Source organism: Prinia subflava, chromosome 1 (genome assembly GCF_021018805.1).
Source record: "Prinia subflava isolate CZ2003 ecotype Zambia chromosome 1, Cam_Psub_1.2, whole genome shotgun sequence".
Taxonomy (NCBI): domain Eukaryota; kingdom Metazoa; phylum Chordata; class Aves; order Passeriformes; family Cisticolidae; genus Prinia; species Prinia subflava.
This window is the reverse complement of record NC_086247.1, coordinates 85305528-85333359: the sequence shown is the minus strand read 5'-3', so window position 1 is coordinate 85333359 and position 27832 is coordinate 85305528. Positions and strand designations below refer to the sequence as shown.

Sequence of the window (27832 nt, the reverse complement as noted above, 5' to 3'; positions counted from 1 at the left end):
CTACACAGTCACTGTTGCCAACAGGATCTGGGCTTCAAAAAGGCAAAATGCTGCACCATGCTCTACAATGTTAAACTGCTGTGAGCTGCAACTACCCAAAACTTCAAGGTTTTTACCTTAACCTCTCTGCCTCTGAGATTACCAATATGAAAAGAAGGTAATAAACCTTCCCCTTACAGAGACACCATGAAAATAAATGCATTTGTATTTGTGAAACACTTGGCTACTTCAAAGGGGAGAATTATAAGGACTCCCATGAAGACATTAATCATTAGTTTCTGAGAGTAGGGTGGAAGATAGTACATTAAATAAGTGATGGGGCTCCATACCAAACAAGGAGAAAACAAAGTATTGAAATGCTTCTCATTAAGACACATATTCCAAAGGTATTTTAAGTGCTGAGAATCAAGCTTCTTAGGTGTCTTGGACTGAAAAATGCAACCAAAAGTGTGTGTTCTGTTTTCATCTGTTGAAGCCCATTGGGAGATATTGTTCCTTGTCTCTTGTAACTCTAGGGGGGGATGAGGGCGGATGTCTTCTGTTAATGGGACACCTGATAACACCAGATAAGGCAGTGCCTTCTTATCTCTTCCTCCACCCATCCTCCTCTGAGGGATATCACCTGTGAATGGGCCATTGAAGGCCTCTCACAGGACTGATAACATCACCTCATTCCATTGTGAGATGCTCCACCTAGTGGGAGGAGCCAAATCCTTTCCACTCGGCTAAAACCAGCAATCCCAAACACCAAGGTAGCCTGTTTCCACTGGATTCCCAGAGGAAGACTGGACCCTTACTTGAGGATCATCTCTACTCCGAGACACATCTGTCACTCTGGGAGGACCTATTTCAGACTGCTTCCAACACCCTGACCAACAGGGTGTCAGGTTTGCATTATGACTCTGTTAGTGTACTATTGCAATTATCTTATTTTATTTTTACCTTTCTTGTTGTCTGTTTCTTCTCTCTCTATTAAATTCTATTTCTGACTTGGAGTCTCACTGGTTTTGCTTTCAAACATTAGGTGAGTATCTATTTATTTTTAATTTTTTTTATTTTTAACTGAACAAAACAGGAGATCTGCAAGAAAAATTGTCAGCAATTATGTAATTATAGGTTGTAGCATAATGCACTGTTCATTAAAGTTTGCATCAGAATGCATGTGCACCAGATCTAGGGCACAAATTGACATTGCCCAAGCAATCTTAGTTACAGATTTTACCAACGTCAGATTGCTTGACTTTGCAACAAATACAATTTTTTCCAATAATTAGTGTACAAATAATTTTCTTTGATTTTAGGATAATACATAAAGTCATCCACATTTCTCAGTGTGCTCACATCTATAGGAGATAGGAACCCTTCTCCTGCTTCATTCCTCTCCATATGGGGTACATATCTCTGCCAGCAGAGTAAATGACACAAATAATTGGTTGTCATCTTTTATGAATCAGCAATAGGAGGGACAGAACATTTTGCCAGTGAGTTTCACCAATGTTTGTGACATCAGAACAATGGTGAAAGTCAGGCATTGTTGGTTCAATCAGGATCAGAAAGAGAGCACACTGAAATAAGCACAGGCTTTTTTACCTGTTCCCCAGGTGGCTTAGCCCCTTTTACCACTTCCAACTCATTCTTCTTTCTTTTGGTTCATTTTACCTGACATCCAGATTTAACAGCACTCACCTGACCCTCCTGAGCTGAAAATTCCCTTATAGCATTTTGATAAAGCACTGCACATCCAGATCCAACCCCACAGCCAATCCTGCTTCAAGAGGAGGGGAGACTAAAGACCTGCTGATCCTTTTCAACTTCAATTTTCATATGATCCTATGAAGACACCATGCTTTTCTCTAGTATATAAATAGTCTTCATTCCAATAGGTAAGTTTATTAATCAAACTTTGTACCAAGTAGCTATGGTTTATTACACTGTCATAATTCCACCTCTACAGCCCAGGATTCCTTTAGACAAAAAAGGCAATGAAGCACACATCCCATAAAAAAATAAAATATAGCTACGGTTGTTGTTATGGAATGAAGTTGCTGCAAATTCCACATAAACCAGGAATTTATGCCAGGAGTTCTTCAAAGTACTGTGGCTGGCCTTCCAAGAATGTGAAAATGTTAACACCAAGGCTAAGAGAGCTTGATGGGGTTTTTTCCTTCCTTTGTGTAAACATGATAATATTTCTCTGGGTCCTGGCTTGAAACCCTCTTGAGCTGCCATGGGTGCCAATAGACAGGATGTTTGTTCTGCAACAGGAGGCTTGTTCTGCAACAGGGCAATCAAACTGCTCCAGTCAGAGTAGGTCATAGTCACCTTCCCTGTTCCTCCACCCCAAACAGTTGATGACCCAGGTCATAATGGTGCACAGTTTTTCTAATATAATTCAGTGAAGCTGGATAAAATAAATCAAAATACATTGATTTGTTCTCTGCTTGAATACAACTTATCTTTTAAACTATATCTTTTTTGTATTTCTGCAAAGTATTACCCCAAGTATTCTGTTATTTCTCTCTGAGGTCAAAGAGGCACAATTTGATGTGCTAATAAGGTTCTTGACTATAGGTTCCATTTTTATTAGATATTCCAGTTAGGTCCTGCAAGATTGGAAAACTTGGTGATTCATACATTTTAGACAACTAGTGTCTCAGTTACCATCCTTATGTTTGTTAGGTTACTTTCTGTAGCATATACATGTGCTACATCTATATGGAGCTGGAGAAACCTTGCTTGATCACAAAATGTAGCTCCTCACGAAGCCTTGCTCAGGAGAGAGAGCCTTGATGCTTAACTTGAGCATTTGTCCATGTATAGGGTCTACCACACATCTGGAATACTCCTTTAAAACAGTTTTTATTTTCTTGTTTAAACCAAAACCAGTTTTCACAGGAATATGTAAAGACATTTCTCTTATTTGAAAGGTTTTTTTCCCATTATGTTTTGCTTCAGTGGTAGTTATTTCATCAAAAATTTATTTCTTAGCTCCTAGAAATGTGTTTTCTCTGCTCTTTTGTCTGCAACCTTCTTCTACTCGGAAACAGTCTCTTGAGGATCACTGTTTCAAGGGCAGAACTCTTACTATGTAAAAATATGTAACCCTCAGGAATGTGCTACCTTTGAAATTTTTCACTCAGGATGTAGAAGCAACCGAGAAAAGGTGTTTGGGATGAAAATGTTTGATCAGTTTGAGTAAGAGTTGTAACCTCTCATTACAGGCTTTTCATTGTACTTTATTCTCTTTTCACAGATCTGCTACATTTGCTTGCGTCTCTAAGGGCTCTCCCTTCCCGTTTCTCCCCAGTTTTCAATTCTTTGCTTTCTTCAGTCAAATTTCTCTTTCCTCAGAACTTCAACTTGAGACCTCCTTTCCCAAAGTTCTCTTCCCCTCCACATTTCACTCTACCAGTCCCAAGCCATGATGAGGCCTTTCCCCCTTTGTGGGAAAAGACAGTGAGTGGTAGCTGGGAGTTTCTAGAAGACCTGTCACAAATGATCATGTTTCAGAAGGAATTTAGGTATGTTAGGAAGTAGATGATTGGACTAATCATGAGCTCACAAAAAGCAAGCACAGAGAAAGCAGATCTTTCCATGGGATGAGTGCAGAAGTGCTGCTTGACAAGAATGAGTAAGGGCAAACACACAAAACAAGCCAATACAACAAATAAAACTTAACTAGCAAGAGCATCCCAAGTAATGAGAAATCATTTGGTAACTACATCAGTGGTAAGAGGAAGTCAAAAGCAAGAGGATTACTCATCAGAGAGAGAAAGCTATTGACTGATGCCAGAGAGGCTGAGACTGCCTCAGGCCCTCTTTGCACCACTCTTGGCTAAAAGAGGTCCCTTTTGATCAGGTGAGTGACCTAATACACATTAATGACAAGGGAATAAGGCTCCAGCCCAGGCTGGGACAGAACCAGTTACAAGAGAACTTAGCTAACATTGAGATGTTCAAAGCAACAGTCTGGCTGCACTTTAAACCAGCATAGTGAAGGAAGTGGCTCAAACAGCACTGGAAACACTAGTGTTTATCTCTGAGAATCCAGGGAAGATGGCCAAGAAATAAGCAAACTGATGTCTGTCTTTAAAAGCAGTATTTGAAAATAAATAAATAAGCCAGATTTTCGCTCCAGAAAGCATCTAGTACAAATAGACACAGAATTTGTAAAAAGGTAGAAGAAAACAATAGGATAAGCAACTGATAATGTGAACTTGTCAGCTAAAAACTGGGACAACCTGGGCAAATGTTCCTTGGCAATGAGGAGCAGACCTTGTTATGGAAGAGGGGAGAGTGGATTCCACTCATTTATGCTTTGGTTAGGCTCTATGCATGTGCATATGAGGAAGAGAGTTCAGTTTATTTGAAAAATTTGGGCAGGGAGTACAGAAGTTTGGAGACAGCAGCTGTCAGTTTACAAACAAGAGGGTGGATTATAAATGCAGCTCCAAAGGGAGTGTTTCTTCTGCAGCCTTCCGAGGTGGCATTAACTGGGGAGCAAACACTTTGGAGGATGAAATAAGAATTCAAACCAACCCTAAAAGGTTGCTTGGAAAGCAAAGAACATGACTGAAAAGCAATGAGAGGAATTGTTTTTGCAGGTAGGGTTACCCCCTGAACACACAGAGGCTGGGGCACCTCTCAGCACAGGCTGCAGACAGCAGAGAGCTGCAGGCATTCAAGACTGCAGGAGAAGCAGACAAATTGCAGCTGGTCATCTTAAAGAAAACATGGCACAGGGACATTATAGCAATCACCAGATGTAAAAGCACACTGCAACATAGAAAGAGGAGACTTCCCTTGGCAGGGAAGGGCACCACATTCACATTTCAGCAAGGACTATTCAGAGAGGAGGATAAAGTGACACCTGGAGAGGCTGTAGAGCCCCTGAAGTACTGAGTGTTCCTCAGAGCAGAACCCAGGGAAGTCCCACAAAAGGGACACAGAGCCACACTGAAGTGGTGTAGACGTGAAACCTTTCTGGTGTCTTCTGTAAGACAAAGAGCCAAAGGGAGGAAGATCTAAGGTATTAATGGTGTACAGTAATTTGCTAGCAGAGACCAGATTAAGTACGTGAAATTCCATCAACAACTTGCCATTCCATTTATACTTGGCAGTGACACCCGTCCTCTTCTAATGCACACAGGCATTTTCTGCTCACTAGCCGCGTTCATGTGTACAAGCGTATATTGATCTGTTTCCTCTCCTTCCCTTCTTACAAAGGAAAAAATAACCGCACAGTTCAGTAATGCACGGGCTGTGCTCCATGATGAAAATAGTCTGAGGCTCTTACACCCTGAAGTAAATTTAGCTTAACATAAAAATAACCTTCACAAATTTGAAATGCCTGTTTTACAATTAATGTCAGGTGCTAACAGGATATAATTTTCTTCGAAGCGTGTACTAATGTGACAGGCTGACTGAAGCGATGCAGGCGCGTCTCCTCGCCGCCCTCTAGGTCTCAGAAATGCCCCCTTCACCTTTCGGTTCTTCCCTCCGAGTCTCGTCCTTTCCTCAGCCACGCAGGGTGCTCCTGCGGCTCGGCGATGCGGTGCGCTCCCGCCCAGCCCGCTGCAGCCGCGCTGCGTTATTAAAGGCGCCCATACCGTGTAAATAATTGATACGGAGCTAGCGCGCTGCGGAGCCCGAGCGCCTCCTCCTCTGCCCGGGCCCTCGCCCTGCCCGCCCCGCCGCCCCACCTGCCCGGTCCGCGGAGCGCAGCGCGGCCGCGGGGCGGCGCGGAGCCCCCGCCGAGCCCCGCCGAGCTGCCCCGCGCCCTGCCCGCCCCGCGGCGCCGGCCCGCCCCCGGCGGCGGCGGGTCCGTGGCGGGGGGGCCGGGCCGGGCCGGCGGCGCGGCGGCAGCAGGTGCGGCCGCCCGGCACCGCGGGGGCGGAGCGGGGGGCGGTGGCGCCGGGCCGGGCAGCAGGTGGGGGCTGCCGGGAGGCGGAGGGCGAGGAGCCGGGCGGGTTTGCCCGCCCGCCTCTGGAGGTGCGGCCGGAGGCACGGCGCGGCGAGCGGGCTGCCGCGGGAGGCGCACGGCGGCGGCAGCGGCGGTGGTGGCGGCCGCGACCGCGTCCGCAGCCCGGGCCGCGGAGGGGCCGGCGGGGCCCCTTGCTGCGGAGCCAGATGTACGGGACGCGGGGCTGCGAGGGGTCGGCGGGGAGGTGCTGGGGGCTGCCGCCGCCGCTGCTGCCGGGGCCCGGGGGGAGCCCTTAGCTGTGCGGGAAGCGGGGAAGCCGCGTCGGGAGCTGTTATTTTCTTCTCCTCCTTCCTTTGCCTTCCCTCTCGTCCCTCCTCCCCCTCCTCACCAAAACCGGGAGAGGAGGCGTGTTCGGTGCCTTGCTGCACCGGTTTTGCTTGGTTTGTTGTTGCAGGGCTTGGTTCGCAGGGTGGCCGGTTTTTTTCTTTTTTTCTCTTTTCTCTTCCAACCTCCCCGCCTTCTCCTTTCCTCTCCTTTGGCCCATCGCATGCTAGGATCCGGCTGGATCCTTCCTTTTATTTTCGGCAGTGCCTCTCGGAAGGGGGAAGGGAGAGCTGGGATGAGTGCAGCTTGACGCACAGGCGAGGAGAGGGGGGGCACCGCCGGCAGCTGCAGCGGTTCGTGGCCGCAGGGTGCGGGTGAGGAACGGAGCGAGCGAGGGGCTCCCTCGGTGCCTCCCCCTTTCTTCGCCCCTGCCCTTCCTCCCCTCCTCCCTCTCTCCCTCCCCCATCCGTCTCCTGCCGGGTCCGGCTGGGAGCGTGTGTGCAATATCTTACGTTGCCAGGTGTGTGTGTGTGTGTGCGCGGAGCAGAGGGAGGGAAGGACTCGCGAGGGAGCCGGGGCTGCCCCGGCCCCCCTATGTGAGCCTCCCAGGGCGGCTGCATGGCGATAGACCGGCGCCGTGAGGCGGGCGGCGGGGGCCGGCCGCTGCCGGAGGAGAACGGCTCCGTGCCGGGGGCCGTGGGGGGGGGCGCCGCCGCCCCCCCGGGGCCGCCCCCCGCCAACGCCGCCGGGGCCGAGATCCAGGCGGTGCCGGTGCCGCCGCCCGCCGCCGCCTGCAGCCCGCTGCTCCTCGACTACGACGGCTCGGTGCTACCCTTCCTGGGGGGGCTGGGCGGCCGCTACCAGCGGACCCTGGTGCTGCTCACCTGGGTCCCGGCGCTCGTCATCGGCTTCAGCAAGTTCTCGGACTCCTTCCTCCTGGACCAGCCCGACTTCTGGTGCCGGGAGGCGGACGGGCAGGGCAACTGGAGCGGGACCCTGGCGCCCATCCACGCCAACCACAGCGGCAACGGGAGCATCTTCCTCCCGCCCGGGCTGCCCACCCCCGCGGGGGGCAACGCCAGCGAGTGCGGCTGCCGCGAGTGGCACTACCGCATCAGAGCCGGCCTCGTCCAAAACGTCGTGAGCAAGGTGAGAAAGGCGACTCCCCTCGGCCCCCTCTCCCTGTCCAGCTCTCCCGGACCCTCTCGGCACCCGCTCTGCCAAAGGCAAGGGAAGCAGCCGGACGCGATGCGGATCTGTCCTTGCGTGCTGCAGCTGGGTCAGTCAGGTCCCCGTGGTTCAGCCTCCCACCCGGAGAAAGTCAATCCCAAATCTCTCCCGGGGTGTCACACCGGGTGTCCAGCCTGCGGACTTGTACCCTCACACTGGTTGCAGCACTAAGCTGCAAAGTTATGTCCTGGGAACCTGTGTGTCCCTTTGGGTTCCTGGTGCTGTCCGGCGGTCTCTGGGTGTCTGTGGGAAAGATGCTGCAGCCGTGTGCCCCAGCTGATGAGGGAAAGGGTTGCCGAGAGGGCTCCAGCTGATCTTTGTGCGAGTATACTAAAGCAGCTCTACACATCAAAAACTGGGTTGATTTTGGGGGAAGCTGAAGAAATCGTGAGTGTTGTGAGTAAAATAAGACAAAAGTTCTCTTGAATTCTTCCGGTTTTGTACTTACTTCCTTGAAAACTGTTTTGGCAGAGCAATTAAAGAAATGTCTCACACGAGTTGCTTTGTTCCAGAAGCAGAAAGTGCATGCTGTTGTGTTTTGTGTTTCCCCATGTAATAGCTAAAGTGGAAAATTTCTAGTGAAGAGACTGTGGCGCTTTCTGCTCTTGCTTCATATTTGCTGAGTAGTGCATATCAAAAAATCACCTTCCCTTTTCATCTGAAAGCTTTTGCTTGTTTATAGTATCAGCCCTGCAAAAGCCCTGCTGGCTGCAGATGGGCCTTACTGATATTAACAGGCAGCTGGAGCTCCTGGAAATGTAAAATGCAATGGTCACACCAGGGAAGTAGTTCCCTTAATCTCAAGACCCCCTCCTAAGATCAGCAAAAATTCCTTCCTGCCTGGGAGCAGTGTTTTGGCTTAACTGTGTTTATCTAGTTGGGATAAAGAAACAAGGCAACAATCAGAAACAACATAACTGTTTTTTCAGCCAGCACACACTTATGCTGAATAATTGAAAATCATTTTGGTTTCTCTTTGTGTCCCTTGAAAGAGTGTGCAACAGGGGAAAAAGCAAATCCCTCGATACTTGAACCCAGAATGAATCAAAAAGGAAGGTGATCCAGCTACACTCCTTTCATGAGAGAAACATAGGCACATGTTGGATCTGAATGGTTTGTGATACAGAAATGTATAAGAAAATTAGACATATAAGAAGGTCAGATTTTCTTGTGTTTATACCCAGAGACTGAGCTATTCACACGTTTGGGGGTTTAACACTGAAGTTTTAGCATGAAAGAATTATTGTGAAATATTTTTTTTAGTATAAACTTTAAGAAAAAATGTTTGGAAATGTTTGAATCTTTTGAAGGTCATCGTCAAGTTGGCCACAAAAGGTCAAGGGAGAGTTAGTTTGCTGTCTTGCGTGCTTCTTCAGAGATAATAAAAAAAGTGTTCTTTGGAAGAACTTGCGGTAAAGGGCAGATCAATTTTAAGGGATAAACAAACATCTGTGGCCCCTGCTGTCTTGTTTTCTATTAGAAAGAATAATAATCATCTTTTAAGACAATGGGTTTTTCCAGTGTGGAGTTTTTATTTTTATTGTATGCTCACTTCCAAAAACCTGGCAGCTTTTTTGCTTTGATTTGTAATCCCATGTAATTATAATTAGATTGTCTTCTCAGGGTCAGGATTCCTCCTTATTTTCTGCTTTGGTTTTGTTTTGGGAGTTTTCTGGGTGAGTGTGCTGCCTGTTTTCATTCTAATGAAGAAAGAGAGGAAAAACCCAGACAGAACATCATGATAGCTTGATTTGGAGTTCATTTCTTATCAATCCCCAGGAGCTCTGATACTGTGGGAGCAATTCTTGAAACTGCTGACTCCTCTTACACACTCCTCTCACTGTCCTTTGTGAGAAAGAGCTGCTCTGGATGAATTCAAGAGACTGGATGTTCAGATCACCCTTAACTCTCCTCAAAAATACATTTTTTTCTGTAATGTATTATGCAATGTTCTCATCTTTCTAAACAGACTTTTATTAAATCTTTGTCTAATATATGCTCATCTGTGTAGTAGCCAGGGGTTATATTGAAATATCATAAAGAGAGCCAGAAGAATATTAATAAAAAATGTACTTTTGTTTGGCAAGTAAATCCTCTTGTACTTACCTTCAGTGGTCTGAGGTAATAGCTGCTGGATGCTCCATCATTGCTTTGTACTTGGAAACAATCAAACAGTTCTGGTTATTTAGCACAAAGCATATTTGGTGTATGTGCATATGAGACACCACTGTTCCCCGCCTTTCTCAGGGGTAGGGTAGCTGTCCTTAAACTGTGTTAAGTTCCACCGCCTCCATAGCTTCTCTTCTAATGATGCACTCTTCATCAGATGCTGAATCCCTGTCCAGGCTTTCTCAGCTGTCCTTTCCCTGGTGCCCATTTTCTCCCAGCCTGTGTCATGCTTGGGATTGATTGAGTAGAGGTCTTGGCTGTTTCCAGCCCTGCTCGGTGCTTTGTTTAGCCCCACTTCTCGGAGTGTTTGCTGGAGCCAGGGGTGGCCTTGCACCTTTCTTGAAGACTGGCACAGCCGTGTTAGACACAGTCATTACCCTGACCTGCTTGACTGAGTCACTGGGAACGGTGCTTTTTATAGTGCTGCCAGTTATTAGAACTGGAAATGGTAATAAAGGACATAGTGCTTATTATTTAACACTGCTGAAATACACGTAGTGAAGAGGTCAGATGCATAATTTAACCACAGGGATTCCAGTGGCCGTATTAAATCACCCTTCTGAGCTAATGTCCTGACTTGGCACATAAATCTTGGTCTTTAGCTTGGTTTATACATAAATATCTTCCCTTAGCACAACTTACTCGCAAGGCTTTTTCACTGCTAAATGATTCTTTGAAGATTTTCATCTATTCTTTATCACAACATCAACATCACCATACTGTTATAAACAGTGTGCATGTATTTATTAAAAGGTACATCCTAAACCAGCCTTTAGGCAAAAGGCTAGTTTTTTAAAAAAAAGTCTTTTTAGTGGTCCATGTATCATCTCACCAGTGTCCAAAGGAAGGATGCTGAGAAACACTTTTTATTTTTTTTCTGTGGGAAAACCTGAGATCTCCTTTAAGCCATTTGCGAAGTGGTGCTTCAGGTAAATTATTAGCATTAACACAATGAACGACAGAATGACAACTAAACATATGTAGCCATGAGGCTTAGCAGGAAGCTGGAGTGTGTGCTCAGCAGGGACTTTTCTTACTCTCTCACTAACTTCTTTAGTGCCTGCATCTTCTGACCATCTGTAAAGCCAGCTGTTATCTTGGGACAACATTTTCACAGCAGCTCGTATTTACAGGATTGATGGTTGTTGGTTTTTTCACTCTGTTACTAGGATGACCCGTCCTCTGTGTCTGATTGCGTTAAGTGGAGGGGTTGTTTGCTGTTCTGCGTGCTGATTTGTATAATGGAGACCAAAAGCTGGTGATGAGCAAGGACTGGGCTTGATTAAATTGCAGACGTTGATGGCACAGCATCCCTCTGTGTACACTTGCAATGTTCCAGATCATTCCATCTCTTGGGGTTGGTGTAAGAGGGAAGTGGTTAGTTGAAGGCTACATTTTAATCACTTGGAGCACTTATGTAATAATATTTCATGTCTAGTCACAAGGGAATTCCTGTTGTGACTGCTTTTATGTTCCAGATGCCTTGTTTTCCTGCAGTGCTGTTCTCTTGGCTCTCGACTTCCCACTTGATTTGGGTTGAGTCATCTTCTTTCCAAAGTAACATGGCAATCATTTTACCTATTTGCCACTGGTTCAAACATTCTCATGCCAATTTGGCTGAGCCTCTAGCAAACTGTCCCTGCCAAAAAGAGTGGAGCTGAAGTCAGAAGAGCCAAATGGTCCAAGGGGGCCATATGGGGCAAGGACGTCTGAACTTGGATTGGTTTGGTCTGTGACTGGTGCTCTTTGCTCCTGCAGTGGGGGATGTCTCTGTTTAACCAGTCTTCCTTCTCCTTGCTTTTATTGCAGTTCTGGCACTTTTCTGGGCACATCTTCATCTGATTCAGCTTGTTAGCCTGGTAGAAAACTTCCTCTTAAAGAAATTTCTTTCTTCTTTTCCTGGGTTTTCTACTGGGTTAATTGAAGTTAAATTGTTCTGTGCAGTAACATGTGCTTTAGTCTGTGGTGTTGTCTTGTGGGATTATTGCTGGTATCTGCAAGTAGCCAGAAATGATAAAAACAAACAAATTGCATTGTGATAATAGTGATGATGAATTTGGCACAGCTTGCAGAATAATATTTCTTGGGGTAGAAGACAGGTGTACATTTTAAATTGACTTTCAGAATATAGTTATTAATTACTTTGAAGGAATCACTCTGACAAGGTTCTTCCCAAAATAAGAACTGTGCCACCCATATCTCCTTCCATTTGTGCCTGTAATCTCATTTGTTTCTGCATATTCTCCAGTTGGCTGGTCTCTGCAAAGAGACTTTAGAAATGCTGATGCTTCTTTTTTTCCCTGCAACTGACAGGATTTGTCTTGTCAGTGTTAGTTTCTGGCTGACTGGTCTCTACCTAGTTCCAAATCAATGAAAGCCTTGAGTTATTGTACCCACTGTGGTAGTTGGGTCAGAAGTGGCAATACTGAAGCTACTACATCACTTTGTTTCCACTGAACAGATTGAAGGGTGTGCAGAGACCTGTAATGAGCACAAAGTCTGTTCTAAATGTCTTTCAGCCAAGGCTTTGGAGTGACTCTCAACTTCTAATGGGTGCTGAAGGGCTCAACAAGTCCCTGTGGTCAGAGGTATCCAGAAATACTGCCAGACCAGAGCAAACATCTATTTTATTTCATGGCTTCCTCAGCTACACGAGAGACCCCAAACTAATTTTTTTTTCCTTCTTCTCTCTGCAAGTTAGCTGATAAAGAGTCAGTAGTTACTGCTCTGAGCCTTCACAGAACTGAAAAATCTTTTTGTTAGAGAAGAGGCAAAGGGGAGCTGCTGGCTTGTCCTGCTGCAGCTGCCCTGGTCTGCTTGCACACTGAGTGTGGTGACGGAGTGTCCAGATTATCAGGATACAAGTGAGCAACACCCTGAAAAAACAGGACAAGTTTCTGGATGAGTGGCATCAAGGAAGGGGATGGCTGTTCTGGGAGCAGCACCTGCAGCTTCCCACGTGAAGAACTGTCCTCTGCCAGCAAACAGTAAATTATCTGATGTTTGGAATAACCAAGTATGATATCACAAGCTTCTTGTTTAGTGAGCCAAATACTGGTTTTACTTATTTAGGAGGGTTATGTACTGACCAAAGCCTTTTAAAGCAGAAAACAGAGACGGGATTAAGACTGATACTGACATTGGCACTCAGGTAGTTTTAGGTTTTTGTCTGCCATGGATTCTTTTTTACTACAGGAAATGTACATGCAGTTCATGTTTATTATCACCCTTAAGATAAACCGTCTCAGTTACAGGAATCTGATTTCAGCTTACCATAAATAGTTTGTAGCGTTGCTAGCCCTAACAGTGATCCTTCAGGAAGGTAATTCCGTGTTGAAATCTCTTTAAGACATTCTCAGCTATCCAAGGCTTGCTATTGAACCTTTCATATCAGTCTTTTCTTGTGTATATGTCAAACAACTATCTTTTTTTTTTTTAACCTCCTGGATGGACGTGATGTTTGAAATGCTTGGGGTTCTGTTTGTTTTTGTTTCCACTCCCTAATACATCCTGTATCTGTCACATAATTTAAATATACCGACCCTGCCCATGTTGTGACAGAAATTGCTGGCTGTGGTGAGTGTTTACCAGCTGTGCAGGCAGTCTAACCCTGAATTTCTGAGGTGCACTAACAGTTTTACCTCTTCTTACCCTGGCTACAAGACTGCGGTTATAAAAGGTGACCTCGTGTTTTTTTAGAGCATTTGTCAAAGAAAGGAACTGGCACTCAGGAAGGCATGTAATTTGGAGCCAGTTCTGATGGTAATGTTGAAATGAGGCTTACAGGACAGCCAAATTCAGGGGTTCATTTCTTAATGAAACAACATCTGGAATAGCAGAAGATTTATGATTTGCTTGAACTTCAAAACTTCAGTCATACTAATGGCAAAAAGCCTTAAATTAAATCTTAACAAATCAATTCTAGAGAGCTGCTAAATTTAGAAAATGCTGAAAGAGATACAGTGCTTTTGTGTACCTCATCTTTTGTTTTCTCTGTCAGTCTATTTCTTCCTCCTACCTGGCATCCGTGCTCAGGACAGCTTCTCTCACTCTCTCCCTTTCATATTCCTTCCTCTTCCCGCTCTTCTTGAGTGCAGCCGGGCTGGCGCTGGCTTACCCGCAAGTAACTGTGGAATTAATCAGGCTGAGATCTCACTACAGAACAAAGGACTGGGGTTTGCTGCAGACAACGTGTATCAGATCAGAGTAGCCTGTTGAAGGAATATGCTGCAGCTTTGCAGCAGTGCCGTGTTCAGTTCTTGCACCAAATTCCATCAAAACTGCTTCTCTCAGGTTTTGGTCACCTCAACTCAAATGTGTGCTTAGCTCTTGTAATGTAATTTATTTTTATATTTTTTACCAGCTCACTTTTGGCAGTAGATGACTTTGTGGGTGTTCTGAATTCCCTTTTAAGGTCAAAGGGGGAGGAAGTAACCTGAAGGAGGGAGAAAGGAGTTTCAACACCCTCTCAATCCATGTCATTGGGGTGTGTTGCAGAGGTTTACAGGCAAACCCCATTTTAGCGTCTGATAACTACTTAACACTACTGGAGCTGCACAGGTCCACACCCAGTGTTGGTGCTGGGAAGCCTGCCCCACACCAGCCTGTAAAAACTGGCAGGCAACAGGGATTACTGTGTGTGTTGAATTGTTCCTGCTGATCCAGGCCATGTCATACCTACTGGGAACATGCAATAGTTTGTAGCTGTTCCCAGAAAGAAAGATCGGTGCTGTGCTTGGTGTGACTGGCATGCTTGGGGTGGAACCTCCTGTCTGTCCCGTGGGCTGATGAGGAGAGGGTAAATGTGCTCTGGGCATGGTGGGCTGGGTAGGAAAGTTCAGTGTGTAGTACAAGGCTTTATTAGCTTTTTTTTTGTTATAATCTGGGATAGCCCCAGTTACCGTTTGTTACACTGAAAAACAAGAACAAAAGGTTAGCTAAGTGGATGTATCCTGATCCTCATTTCTGGGATGCCTATCTAGATCCCCCAGGAGCAAAGCTGTGAGAATCAGGAATGCTGCTTGTGAGATGCAGGGAAGCAATATGTTCACCTTCTCCAGCAGCAAGAGATTTATAGTTACCCCTGTGCATTGTTTTCAAGGCAGGGTGGTCTGGTTCCTCAAAAACGTTCTTTGCCTCCAGACAGTGGTGGAGAAATTCATTTTGGCCCAAGTATGTGTCCCTACTACTCTGCAGCACTCTGGAGCTGCCTGCTTTCCTCCTGCCCTTCAGGCCAAGGTCCATGATCATGCAGACAGTGTTGCAATGTCCACCCCACAAATATTATTAAGAATAGGGATTTATTTAACTTTAAGAATTAAACTGTAAGACATTTTCCTTGTTGTGTCTTCCAGGGCTGTGCAAAATGTCTGCTTGAGCAATACAAGCTCGACAGACCAGTTTCACCTTCTGATTTGTAAACCAAGTGGAACATTTTCTCCCTCTTCCCCACCTTTATTTATAAGTCTGAATTAATACCAGACTCTGGAGATTTTATTTCCCTCTCCTTTTCTTCTTGCCTGAGTTGCAATAGCTGTAGTTTGCAAATGATGAGAGGGCAAGGTCGTGGCGGCGATAATTGCACGTCAGAGTTAAGGTGTCTCATCTTTTTATCCAAGGTGACAAGTGTTTCTCATGAGGAATGACTTTCTCTGTTTGTCTACCACTTCACCCTCCTCCATTTCAGAGTTTTATCCCATGCTTGAGTTTGTTTGTTTGTTTTCCCCCTGGATTTAAAAAGCCCAATAAGGTAGTAAACTAGATTTTGCCATGTCAGCCCTGTCAAGCCTACAACATATTTTGTGCATGCATGTTTTGGCAGCCTGAAAAATACCAGTCCACAAAGCATTAACTTATTTTTGATAATGAGATGATAGTGAATGTTAATATTTAACTACAATGTTGCAGGGTTTTTTATGTGTGGCTCATGTTTACAGTGCTTAGACCAGTTCTAAATACATATTTAATCGCTAGTTTAACTTTTTTAGTTTGGTTGCTAAGTCAGTCCCAGCAGCACGTGCCTTGTCCAGAATAAACAGGATTGGCAGCTGAAAACTGAGGAATGGTACTCAAATGCCATTTTTCAGAGTGTGTGTCTCAGTCCTAGGGATGGGCGGGGTTGCTCATGGTCTTTTCGTGCAGCCAGAGGGAAGCAAACACCTACAAGGTTTTACAGCAAAGACTAGATTGAAACTTAAAGTCAGTTTCGTGGTGAAGTCTTCTAATCATGTAGAAGTCTTCTAATACATGCAGCAGAGAGATGTAAAAGAGATACTGAAATGTCCTGATGCTGCTCTGTGGAAAATTATTAATATAGTATTATGAACACTGTGCAGGAAAGCTGCAAGCAAAATTTTGTAATTCCCAACTCTTTGATGTTAGATGACATTATGGACTTAGGAAAAACTAAGAGATCACACCAGCTGAGAAACAAGTTAGTTGACTAATCTGTGGATGGCATAGGCTGGAAAAGATCTAAATGTCTCAGAATAAAGGGCACTCCTACTGAAAATAAAAGAAGGAGTGATGGAGAAGTGGGTGGTACATGGATGCTCCTAATGTTGATTTAATCGTGTTGAGTATTCAGAAGATTGTCATATGATTAACAAATCATATTTTAATTGTTAGCATATTAGTGATTATTATTTACTTAGCAAACTTCCTTCTTCCCTCTCCCAGTGGGAAAAAGAAAGAGATCTGTGATCTGCAAGTTTGGGAATAGAAGAGATAATTGTTCCTGACTAAAGTGTGAAGTTGAAGAGTAGATGAAATTTTTCAGCTCTGTAGTATCTCAGGGGACATTATCTTGGGATTCTCTTGATGTGCTCAGTGGAGAGTTTGGAGGGTCTTTTTTGCTTATGGTATAGACTAAGGAACAATTTAGTGCAGAACACTAAATTTAAAATCTTTTCCGAGTTAGATTACTGGCATTGAAATGGAGTCAATGCATGTCCTTTTGCATATTTGAAATTCTGAGCTTCTTTGTGACTGCAGTGTTGCCTGAGCCTTCTCTTCACGCTGGGGATATGTCCCTTAAGGGTGAGCCATGACTGAAAGGCTTTAGAAAGGCCTTTCAGCTGCCTAGGGGCAGGGGGATGGAGGCACACACATACTGCTTGTGAGCTGGACAGCATCTCCCTGTGGGGCACAGTGGGCACAGCCTGCTTACTCCGAGGTAATCAATGTAAGAGGCACTGTGTCTCTGCCTCTCCAGTTTCAAGCAGCTTGAGGAAACCTGTGCCTTAGGTTTCCCATTATGATGACAGAGTCAAAGTTTTCACACCAGGAGGAAGTGCTGTGTTCTGTGTCACTGTTCACACAGTAATATGTGGCACTGAACTTATGTGCTTCATTTTTATGGCTGCAACACCAGACTAAAAATATATGCACTTAAAAAATTATTGCAGAAATTACACAGCTAAGATGTGCATATCAAAAAATAGTGGTTTTGAAGGAGAGGTATTTCAGCAACTTAAACTATGTTAAACTTCAGAAACCACTAAGGAAACTTGTGAAGTCCATGGTTATGCAGTCCCGTACTGTTTTGTGGGGATGGAAGCTGTTTTCATAGGTTCATATTATGCTGCACAATCTAATTATATCTTTCTTGGAAGACAGCTAAGCACATGTCCTCTGGCTCATGTGCCACCCCCTCTTTTTCTCCCCACTCCTCTCCCTCCCCATGTCCTCAAAACCTTTGTCCTTGTGTTGGTATTAAAAGTAGTTTCTTTGCTTTACTTTTCGAATGGTGCATTGCCCAGGTGGTCAGTCGTGTCCGTAGTTAAAACAATCTGACAATTTCTGTGTACATGACCTTGTGTTCACTGTTCACAAGTCATTTTTCTGGGCTGCAATTTTCCTTGCCAGGTATCTGCTGTGGTCAGAAATGGTTTACTGGTTTCTGAGACTGAAAAGTACAGAAAATGTTATTTCCACTGTAAGAAAAACAAACTGAATAAGAAGCTGAATGAAACAGCTGTTGAGTTAGCAAGCTCCAGTGTATGGGGATAGGGACCCTAGGTTTGCTAGGAGTGGGAAGAAGGCAGATGTTGAGCTAAAGGTCATACTGTGGTACCAGCAATATTTCTCTTGACGCTTGAGTAGAAGTTCTTGCAAATCGGGAAGATTATAAACCTCTCAAAATACCAGAGTGTACTTGCTCAGTAAAAACTTTGTTTTGAAGTATTGAGATTCTAAGCGCTTAGGCACTGGTCAAAGGTTTCAGCAAAAGCATCCACTTATGATAAAGCTGAGCTGTGTTAGGTGTACTTGGCTTTCAGAGGTCTAGCATCATACAGAGAGGAAGTAGCTTGAAAAGTCAGGTGTTGACTGTGTGTTGGGTTGAGGCATTCCAGCATAGGTGTGGTGTAGGCTTATTTGAGTGGCTGTTCAAAGAAAACAAATAACAAAAGCTCTCAATAGCTAGTTCGTTGTTTTTCTTGTGTGTTGTATTTTAAATGGCTCTTCTGGTTTCCAGTCCACTTGTGTCTGATTAAAAACAGAAAGAAAGTTATTTGGAGAGGTTCAGTCTTCAATGTGGCTGGTAAAAAACCATAAAATTATTATTTTTTATACTTTCTTCTCAAGTCTTCCAGGATTAATTCTACTGTTTTTTTACTCTCATTAATGTTCTTATTTTCAAGTGTGATCCTGACATTTCCACCCAGCTGATTGTACTGATGGTCACAAAAATGCCACATGTTCTCAAGAACGCTTTATTGATGCCTCAAATACAGATTGAGAGTACTTTGCCCAGCTGTGATCTCAGAGGAAAGGCATCCTTACTTGTAACCTTGAGGGTTAAATAGTTTAAATGCTCTCGTGTTCCGTGGCTAAGAAGGAGACACAGAGATGCTTGCGGCACTAAAACTCCCCCAGCTTTAGGTATTGCAGTTGGGCTGGAGCATCCCTCTGGGACATTTTTTCTGCAACCTCCCTTGTGTGGTTTTACTGAACACTTATTTTCTGTAGAGTTGAGCACCACACCACTTGCTGGATCCCATGCACTTTCTTTAAGATTAAATGCTGTCAAAGTGTCATTTTTGCTGGGGGCTGAGAAAGGGAGGAGAGAAATTATGTCCTTTAGCAGTCTAGAGGGAAATCTTGGTACAGTGGTGTCCTGTGGCTGTAATTATGAGTACTACTCAGATTATTCAGTTCTGTGAAAAGGAATGACTGGTAGGTATATTGTATTAGAACTACTGACTGCTTTGCTTTCCTATTTGTTTTGGGATTTTTTTTTTAATGGTGCTTGGTGTACTGACTTGGAGCTTTTCCTCCAGGAGTAAGTACCTGGGGACTGCTCTGCCTTTTGTTAATGTATATTGTATGAGAAACAGAACTGTATTTTTTACTATTTTTTCTTTTTTAAAGTAACTTTGGTTCAAGTTGTTGGGGTTTCTTAGGAAAAAAAAAACACTCTAAGATAATATGAAGGCATCATAAATTAAAAATCTCACTGGATAAGGTGTTTGTATAGAAGATGGATTCTAGTTCTGTGCAGGGTAAACTGACAGGGTTTGGTTGTAAAAAGATGAAAAAGGAAGAAGATGAACCAAGGAAGATGAGACCCAGCATAATGTCAGTGATGAGGAATTGATTCTTATTTTCATTTATTGGTCCTAAAATCATTCTCTAATGAGCAGGCAAACTGGTGGCTTTTCCACATGCAGGGTTTGATGCTGCTGTGGCATACATGATACGTAGAGGACAGGGCTTCCCAAGTGGGACTTTCACTCAAGGGATTGGCAGGACATAGGTGGCATGTGGGGCATCAAGATGGAGAGTGCAAAGGCTGACACAGCAGCCAGGTGCTGCCTGGCTGGGGGAGGACCAAGGCTGCAGCTTCATACCTGGCTTAGGGCCTTCCAAGGCAGCAGCTCTGGTGATCCTCTGGTCTCTTATTGCTGAAACCACTGCAGAGAGCAGTCACAGCAGAGCTACAGTCCACCTGCAGACTGTCGGGGTAAGGGGGTGCTTTCTTTCAGCAGCAGTCTGGGCATCCAGCATTGGAACTGTTCCCAGATTGTGAACCCACAGTGTGGGAAGAGGAGGTGTTCCAGTCCAGTTCCCCTCTCGTGGGGTTTTGTGCCAGACTTTGGATTAGCATTATATCAGAGAATCTCTCCCTTTCTCATTGCTCCTTTTTAGGACAGAGGGGTCTGCCTTGCATCTCTCATGATACAGTGGTGAAGGCAGAACCAGCCAAATCCTCCACAGGCATCTTACCTTTTAGCAGTGGGTATTCGGTGTGCGTAGGTACCATATAGCATTATGGCCACTGGAGCACAAGGGCTTTTGAGACAAGAGCCCTTAACTCAGACAGCTCATGTTTGTAGTTACAAACATGCAGCAGACTTTACTTTTGTAACTTATAGCAGTGCAAGTACTGATGCACTGCATGGGCCCTGTCCAGATTTTCACCCCTTGTAAAGAAGTTACATGATGGTTACTATTTGGGTGTGTTACCTTTTGCCAGGTGTCTTCCCAAGCACCCCATGTTTTAAATAGCCCTCCATCTTGCCATGAATTATAGTGAGTCACAGTAGGGGTGGTGACTCACTGATACCAGTTAAACATTAGGCTCCTGAAGGTGTGACTCCTTTAACTCTGACCGAAATGCCCTGTCACAACATGAAAAAAACACTTGCAAGATACTGCACATCTGCATAGGTGGCAAATTCTCTATGTTGCTGTACTACTATGAAAAAGAAGGTTTTGCTCTTTAATGTTCCTTTTCCACCAGCATATTTTAAATATAATTATTTTTGTTTAGCAAGTCACTTTATCTGCTCTCTTTCTTATATTGGGAGGATGGATGAAGGACAAAGACATACAAAACCCAGGGGCACACAGAGAAATCCCAGGGAAAGTTTAGAAGCGTTCTTTCTTCAGGCTCGGCACTGTCAACTCCCAAGTGGGATACCAGGGGATTCAGCCAGAGCAGTTATAGGATTTCATGGTTTCCCTGCTTATAAGAGATTAATCTACCCTTTGCAAGAGGTGGTAGAGGATTATTATCCAGTCTCCAGCCAAAACAATCTCCCAGTGCAGATTTACTTGGAGTGCCACCTGAACTGTCATCAGCTCTGCCCACCCGAGTGTTTTGTTCCACAGGACAATGGGAATTTGTCACTCCTTTCTCCTCGGAGCAAATCTGAGTGTCATCTTTGCAGGATGAAACTACTGGCACTTGGAGCAGGACCTGCCAGGCTCTGGGCACAGCTGTGCCCTGTGGGCACACGTCAGCTCTGTTCTGCTCTGCTGAGCCCAGGTGTATGTAAGGGGAGAGGCAGCACTGACGTTGTGTAAAGGTTCCTGCTTTATTGCTAGCTCTTCAAAGCTGAGGCTTTTCTATGGAGAAGGGAATAGGCTACACAGGTCTCTGGCAAAATCTCTGTGCTTTCAGCATGACAAAGCTTTGCTGGTTTGCTCTGCTGCTGTTAAGATATGTGGGGATGATACGCTCACTATTAAATATGTATTTTGTACTATTAATGCCATCTCTACCTTAGGCTGCTTTTGACTCCAGCATCTGTTTTTCTTCTCCTTATTCTCATCTCCCCTTGCAAGTTAGATACCCTGGTGGCACCTACCACTGTCCTGCCAAATTTATTTTGGGTAACTGCATCATGGTGACCTCTCTCTGGTTTGTGACAGCTGCCAGAGGAGAAACCAGGATATAATTCAGCTTTCAGTGCTGAGCAAGTAATTTGGGGTCATGGCTGATTCTCTGGAATTGTGTGTTAAAGCAACTGTTGATATATTTCACTATTTGTGTATTTACAGATTTGGAGGGTTTTTTAGAGGGAGATATTTGGGAAAGTCAGGGGCTGCCTGGTCTGTCAAGAGTCTGCCCATGTGGGCTTGGGGGTTCAGCTCTGACTTCTGCTGGCCTGCAGTGAGCACTTAACAGAGGACAGGAAAGGGCCAGATGCAGGGTTTGCAAGAAAATACATGTTTTTATTTTCAGAGCAGCTGGGGAGTTGGACAATAGCCTCAAAAACAAACAAACAAAGGATGACTTGCAGATAAGTTATCGAAAGGAGTGGGTGTGTTTTAGGCACCACTGAAGGACAAGCTGATAGACTGACTTTTCTCCTGTTTTTAAAATTCTTTGTGCCAGTGTGCCAGAGGGGTTTGACATCTGTTGTCCTGGACTGAAATTTCACAACAGCCCGTCATAAGATTTTGGCTCTTCTAGCCACGATGTAATCTGGTACTGTGTGTTCCCTGCCTGGGGCTTGTGTGAGGGGCTTCTATCATTGGCTAGCCACAGTGAAAATGTGAAAACTGTGACAATGGAAAGGCACCAGGATATCTCCTTTTCCTTTTTGCACTTGGAGGACACTACTGTTCTTCTGACATCAATTAGTCTAAAAATGAATGATTGAGTTTTTAAACCTGTTCTTGTATAAATAGGAATATTTTTGATAAACTTAATTTTTATCTACAAACAAAAATGGTTGCTCAGTTTTAAGAGGCATATACACCTTCTGGATTGTGAAAATGAACCTGGAGAATTTTTAAGCCTGGCTCAGATATATCTTCTGAATTTTGTTTTGTTTGCAGCTTGTCTGGGCAGGTATTTTTGTTTGCTAGCTGGAGATTAGTTCTAGAATTTCTAGTATTAGTAATTGCATTTCCTCTTCTTGCTTCTGAAAAGTCAACATTTTTGGAGAGCAATCCACAGTGCCTTGCTGAGTTTTTTGCTGCAAATTATTCATAGCTATTTGGTGGAAAAAATCCTTGCTCATACTCCTTGCTTATGGCTGTTTAGTGCTGCCAGTCTGTAGGGTGGAAGATGAGACATATATGTCCCAACTTCTACAAATTGGTGCAGTGGGGAACTCAAAACACATTTAACTTAAACAAAAAGGCTAAGCCTCAGTGCTGGCACATTTCTTTTAGCCACAAAATTGCTATACCTCTTGGTGAGATGGCGAATTGTAGCAAGGACATCTGTGGTGTTGGACCAGAGGACTGAGTCTTGCCTGGTTTGTGGAATGGCTGTGTGTCATGGAAATGCTTAAAAGTGCAGTGCACCTAATTGAACTCTTCTGAGGGAAGTCTTTTTTGATGTTGCAGCTGACTTTTAGAAATAAATTGCATACTTGTACTTTGTGTTTTTGGCTATGAAACTTCAGTTACCGGTGTCAGAAGGGCTGCTAGTGTTACATTACACACAAACAGCCATTTATTCAGCAAAATTTCAATCCTGGAGTATCTACTCTCCAAAGTTAGCTGTACTTACTTGTCATGAGAAGTATGTGGCTGCCATTACCATCAATATTTGAACACTTCACAAACCACAGGCAAACATATCCTCTTACATTTATCCAAGGGTATAATAGTAACTATCCACACTTTACACATAAGAAAGATTACGTTGCATGTCTGAGGGCAATGAGGATGTTGGGCTGAAGCCAAGAATGCAGTCTGGTTCTTCTGGTTTCCTCTGCCTCAGAGGAAAAGGGCTTGGAGTTTAGGGAAGCCTCACTAGAAACCTTGTTGTTCCTATCTTTCTCGTGGGAATGAGGCAGTGCCCTAGTGACAGGTTGCCTGAAATGGTCCATTTCCCCTTTCTCTGGTCAGAAAGGTTCATTTCAGCATTAGCATGGCTTTAATGTGAAGGTTCAGATCCTGCCCAGTCTCTGAGCTGTGAAAAGTCTCTGTGAGGCTGCTGTCCCAAGAAATTGCACGGCTGCACTGGGACATCCAGCTGCTCTGTCCGGCTCCATGCTGTGCCTTTATTCAGCTTCCATCTCCTTTCCATCACCTAGGGAAATCAAGATGCTTTTTTGAAAGGGAAAGCCTCTTGACACTGTGAGAGCCTGGAGCAAATGGTCATTAGGGATCTGTGGCAAAGGAGCTGCTTTGCCTCATGTTTCCAAGCAGCCCTGAGGAGATTAACTGGAGCACTTAGTCTCAAATTGTCAGCCTTGCTGCTGGTGGGCTTCACAGGGCTCTGGTAAAAGGTGTCTGGGGCTGGGATGGTGAGATGCTCCAGCAGCAGCAGTGGTGCTGGCAGTGCCTGATGGAGATTTCCCCTCAGGCTAACCTCCTGTGGCCTGGAGAGGGGGACCTTTAAGTGTTGGATATTGCCATCTTATAATTAAGGATCTGATACAACTCACTGAGGTAAATGAGTCTTTGCTTTGCTTCTTGGGGTCTGGGGTTTGACTTGAGGGGGAAAGATTTCCTCTGCCATTTCCTTGCACTTGTGCTAGGATTGACCTTTGAAAGAAGCTCTACACCATATTAGTATGTTTAAACACATCTGAGGTATTAATTTATTTCAATTCATCTGTCTCTTTTTTTCTTCCAGTGGGATCTTGTTTGTGATTCTGCCTGGAAAGTCCACATTGCTAAGTTCTCCCTGCTTGTAGGATTAATCTTTGGCCACTTGATCACAGGATGTATAGCCGACTGGTAAGTGAAAAATCTGCTAATGCAATGTAGCTATAAATAAGTAACAGTATTAAATATTTTTTGATTGCCTTGTACTTTGTATTCATTAGGAACCTTTGCATAGTGATTTTTAAGGTTCTGAAAGGGTCATGATGGACAGACAGTGTAAAAGTGTGTTAGTTGGACCTGAGTAATTTATATCAAGCTAAGTAGCACAAACTATTTGATATTTGGCTTACTTGTTTCCTACTGACACAATTTATTGCAGCTGCAAAGCTGGTATAGAATTAAGTATTTTCTAGTTATACAAACAAACCCTTTAGCTTAGGGTTGATTTTTGTTTTCTTAACCGAGAGGACCAAAAGAAATTGGAAGTGGCATTGATTTCACTGAATACATGACTAATGTAATGTCAACCCTGTGCTTACACAGTACCTTTTGGTGAGTTGAAGGCTGTTTTTTGCAAACCTTTCAATTGTTCTTTTTTTTACAGTTCTTGTTAGGCAAATGTTGTGATGTAGTGTTAAGGATTTGCTGACTTATGTGCTGCTGGTATTGGGGTATTAAACTTAAAAAGAATAGATCACAATTCCTTGAATTGAGGCAGTTAAAACCTTATTGGATACCCCAATGATGCTGAGGCTTCTGCTTTGATTTTAAAAAGTTGGTCTTGTAGTGCAGAAGAGGGTGAAAAAAATTACATGGATGACTCAAGTGATTTCAGCAGAAACTTGAAGCATCTGAAACAACAGCTCTACAATGCTGTCCAGTCACTTCAGTGCCTTCCAGCACAGTTGCCAGTGTTGGTGCTTTTAATGGCCCCAAGTTAACTCTTTTGCCATTCATTAAAACAGGAAAAGAAGAAGGGTTGCCTATTAGGGAAACTTTATAAAACCTCAGCAACTCACCAGTCAGCTGGGAAAGAAAAGGCCCCCTGCAGCTCTGCAGTAGTTTGAATCAAGCATTCCTAGCAAAATTGTATCTTAATTCCTGAACAGTCACTGCAAATCTTTGGGCAAGAGACGAATCATGACTTTTCAGTGAAGTAGGGAACATGCATGGAGTACAGTTGAATCTGATTAAAATACCACAGTAAGATGGGGCTCTAAGAACCCATAGGAAGTATAGAGGGGAAATGAATGAGGGACCTTGCTTGGCTTTCCTAAAATGGAATCAGTGTGGAGAAAGCAGGCTTACTACCAAGTTAGGAAAGTGCTGCTGTAATTGACAAATAAGCCACGAATAAGCGAACAACTGGTTGCCTAAGGCACTGGCGTTGAGAGGCAACTGCAGTAGGAGGATTTAATAGCTCTCTGCCACCAAAAGGAGCATCCTGCACTTCCATCCATTTCTGTCCCCAGTGTGTACTTGGTGCTGCCACATGAGCTTGTTGGACCCCTCTGCAAGCTGCTTAGCTGAGCTAATGCAGCATTAAATTGCTCTGACTTTCAAATATCTGGAAATGTCTAGTGAATTTAGGAGAATTGGTTTTCAGCTGTGGTGCAAAGGAGAAAAAGGATAACTTGGTGGCTGGAGGGAACGGTGGCCCTTTTGTGGATAACTGGAATGGACATGGTTTGCTGTCACTGAAGTTGGTCCTCATACTCCAATTTGGTGCACATTGCCAGCTGATACACCTGACACAGCAGGTCTCCTGTGTTCAATAGGGGTTTTTGCCATTTAACAGTAGCTTTTGGAAGTGGTAAAAGAAGACCTGAATGGAATTTACTTTGCTATTTAATCACAGCTTGAATTTCTGCTAAGGTGTGGGGTTGTGTAAAGAGATGGATTCAAAGGGGTTGTAGAGACTGTACCTGGTAGAAAGAGAAAATGAAGGAAAAGGGATGTCAGTCCCAAGCAAGAGGCAGGGAGACTAAACAGAGTAATGCATAAAAAGTGCTATAAAAAATTCAAAATCTGTTTTCATTTCACTTATATACCACTCTCCAGTTCAGATAAAAAGAAGATGTTTTGGGGTTTTTCTGCCTTTAGGGGCTTTGCTTTTCCTCTTTGAAAGAAGCTTTTAAAGTGGAATGAGGCAAAGGCAGAGAGTGTATTAAGGCAATTTGCTAAGTAAACTGAGTGCTCCATGTTCAAAACACAGTAGGTGTGCACACTGGGACAGCTCTGTGTGGAAAATCAGGAGGAAGGTCTGTAAACATGCCCGGCTGTGGGAAGACCAGCTGTGTGCAATGCCTGAATGAGTTACTTGTTCCACAGGCAGAGAGTGCCGCTGGCGATTCTGCCTGCTCTGGACAGAGCCTGTTGAGGTTTGTGTGGGAAGTTTCCTCCTGGAGCAGGTGGGCACAGTGCTCATGTAGGACCAAGACAGTAGGTCTGTACCTCTCATTGCCCTGTAGTGCCCCTGCTTTGCACCTGCTCTGATGCTTTTTGGAGCCTTTGAGTCCGCTCCAGTCCCAAAAGCAAGGGAGAGCCTGCTAAGAATGGCATGGGAAGAGCAATTTGATCAGCTGTGAGAGCAAGGCTTGTCTGTCTCAGGGAGCCAAGGTACATGCGTAGGAGCTTGGGAAGAGCAGGTCTTGTCCTCAGCCCATTCGCTCTCCCCCTGCAGTGCAACTCTGACGTTAGGAAAATCTTTTCCATGTATTTGCTTATCACACCGTGTGGGGGCTGCAGATTCTTTAAAAGCCTGGGGTTGCTTGTATCCCTGGTTATTTACCTGTGCAGGCAGCATTTAGCATTTGATCAAGATAATAGCATGCAGTGTAGGCTGAGACTTCCGTGATACAGTAGTCTCTCTCTGGAACAGTTTGGATAGCAGCAGATAGCGTCCTGGGGCTGTTTTACCAGGGAAATTGTGTATGGTGTAATTTCTCATAAGCATTTCCATGTACTGTTAGACAGATAATTCTGTCTGCATATAAAAGGCTTTTTTTAATGCTCTAGGACACCATCCTGTCAAAACACCGCTGGATCACCAAATATATGGCTGATAGCTGCCCTGGAGCTTTGTTTTTTTTGAGAAGTGTGCTGTATGCCTTGGTGAAGAAGATGACTAGTTTTGTGTTTGTGAGGAAATACCTTTTATCAGAGGGCTCATCTAGCCTCAGTTGGTTTTTACAGACTCAGGAGTCTTGGATTTTCTGATTTTTTTCATTAATAGCAACCATTCATTTGCGTAACTTGTGTAATGGTAGAGGAAATTCTGTGTCCTTATGATGGATAACCTTGAGTACAGGGGGTGGGAGGAAGGGGGGAAGGAAACTGAAGTATGCTAAGCATGAGGTCTTTTTCAATCAACATCAGGGAATGGCAGGTCAGGCTTGTGATGAGAATTAAATTCCTAATTCTAAGTGTTTGCATAATGCCTTTCATCTGCAGAACACTTCCACAAATACTAATTGGTATGAATTACAGCTTGGCATAACAAAAAATGGGGCTGCAAAAGTCTGTGCAGATAACACAAAGTTCATAGGCTTTTTTTTTCCTGTATGCAACGTTTTATGTGAGGTATTTCACCTCCCTGCCCAAGTGCTGTGTTCTGTAAATACACAATGTGAAGCACAGACAGCAGTCACTGCCCCCTGTCCAGCATGTCCCCAGTGTGTTGTGCATCACAGACTCAGTGATATTGTGTTCCCACCCTCAGCCCCACTGCAGCGCAGCCTCCAGTGGGCTGTGCTTGTACTCTGATGGAGAGCAGCCTGCTTTGACCTTGCTTTCTTCAGCTTGCATGTTGATTCTGTTTTAAAAGCTTTGAATGGCTAATGCCAACAAGCTAAATCTTTGAGGGGCCTCACAGGTGATACTACAGCT

At 44.4% G+C, this 27832-nt stretch overlaps 1 protein-coding gene across 4 annotated transcripts in view; it reads left to right on the top strand.

Annotated features, from left to right (window-relative positions):
- The first annotated feature begins 5992 nt into the window (after positions 1 to 5992).
- The window catches only part of SLC22A23 (solute carrier family 22 member 23), a 110173-nt gene continuing 88333 nt past the window's right edge, over positions 5993 to 27832 (top strand). For 3 of the 4 annotated variants that reach the window (XM_063401516.1, XM_063401496.1, XM_063401527.1), the window contains exons 1-2: positions 6495 to 7396; positions 23973 to 24076. In XM_063401516.1, coding sequence (XP_063257586.1) covers positions 6866 to 7396; positions 23973 to 24076 — 635 coding nt within the window. In that variant the 5' untranslated portion in view covers positions 6495 to 6865. Of the gene's footprint in view, positions 6132 to 6494; positions 7397 to 23972; positions 24077 to 27832 lie in introns of those variants that run through there. The other variant, XM_063401506.1, reaches the window with a different exon arrangement.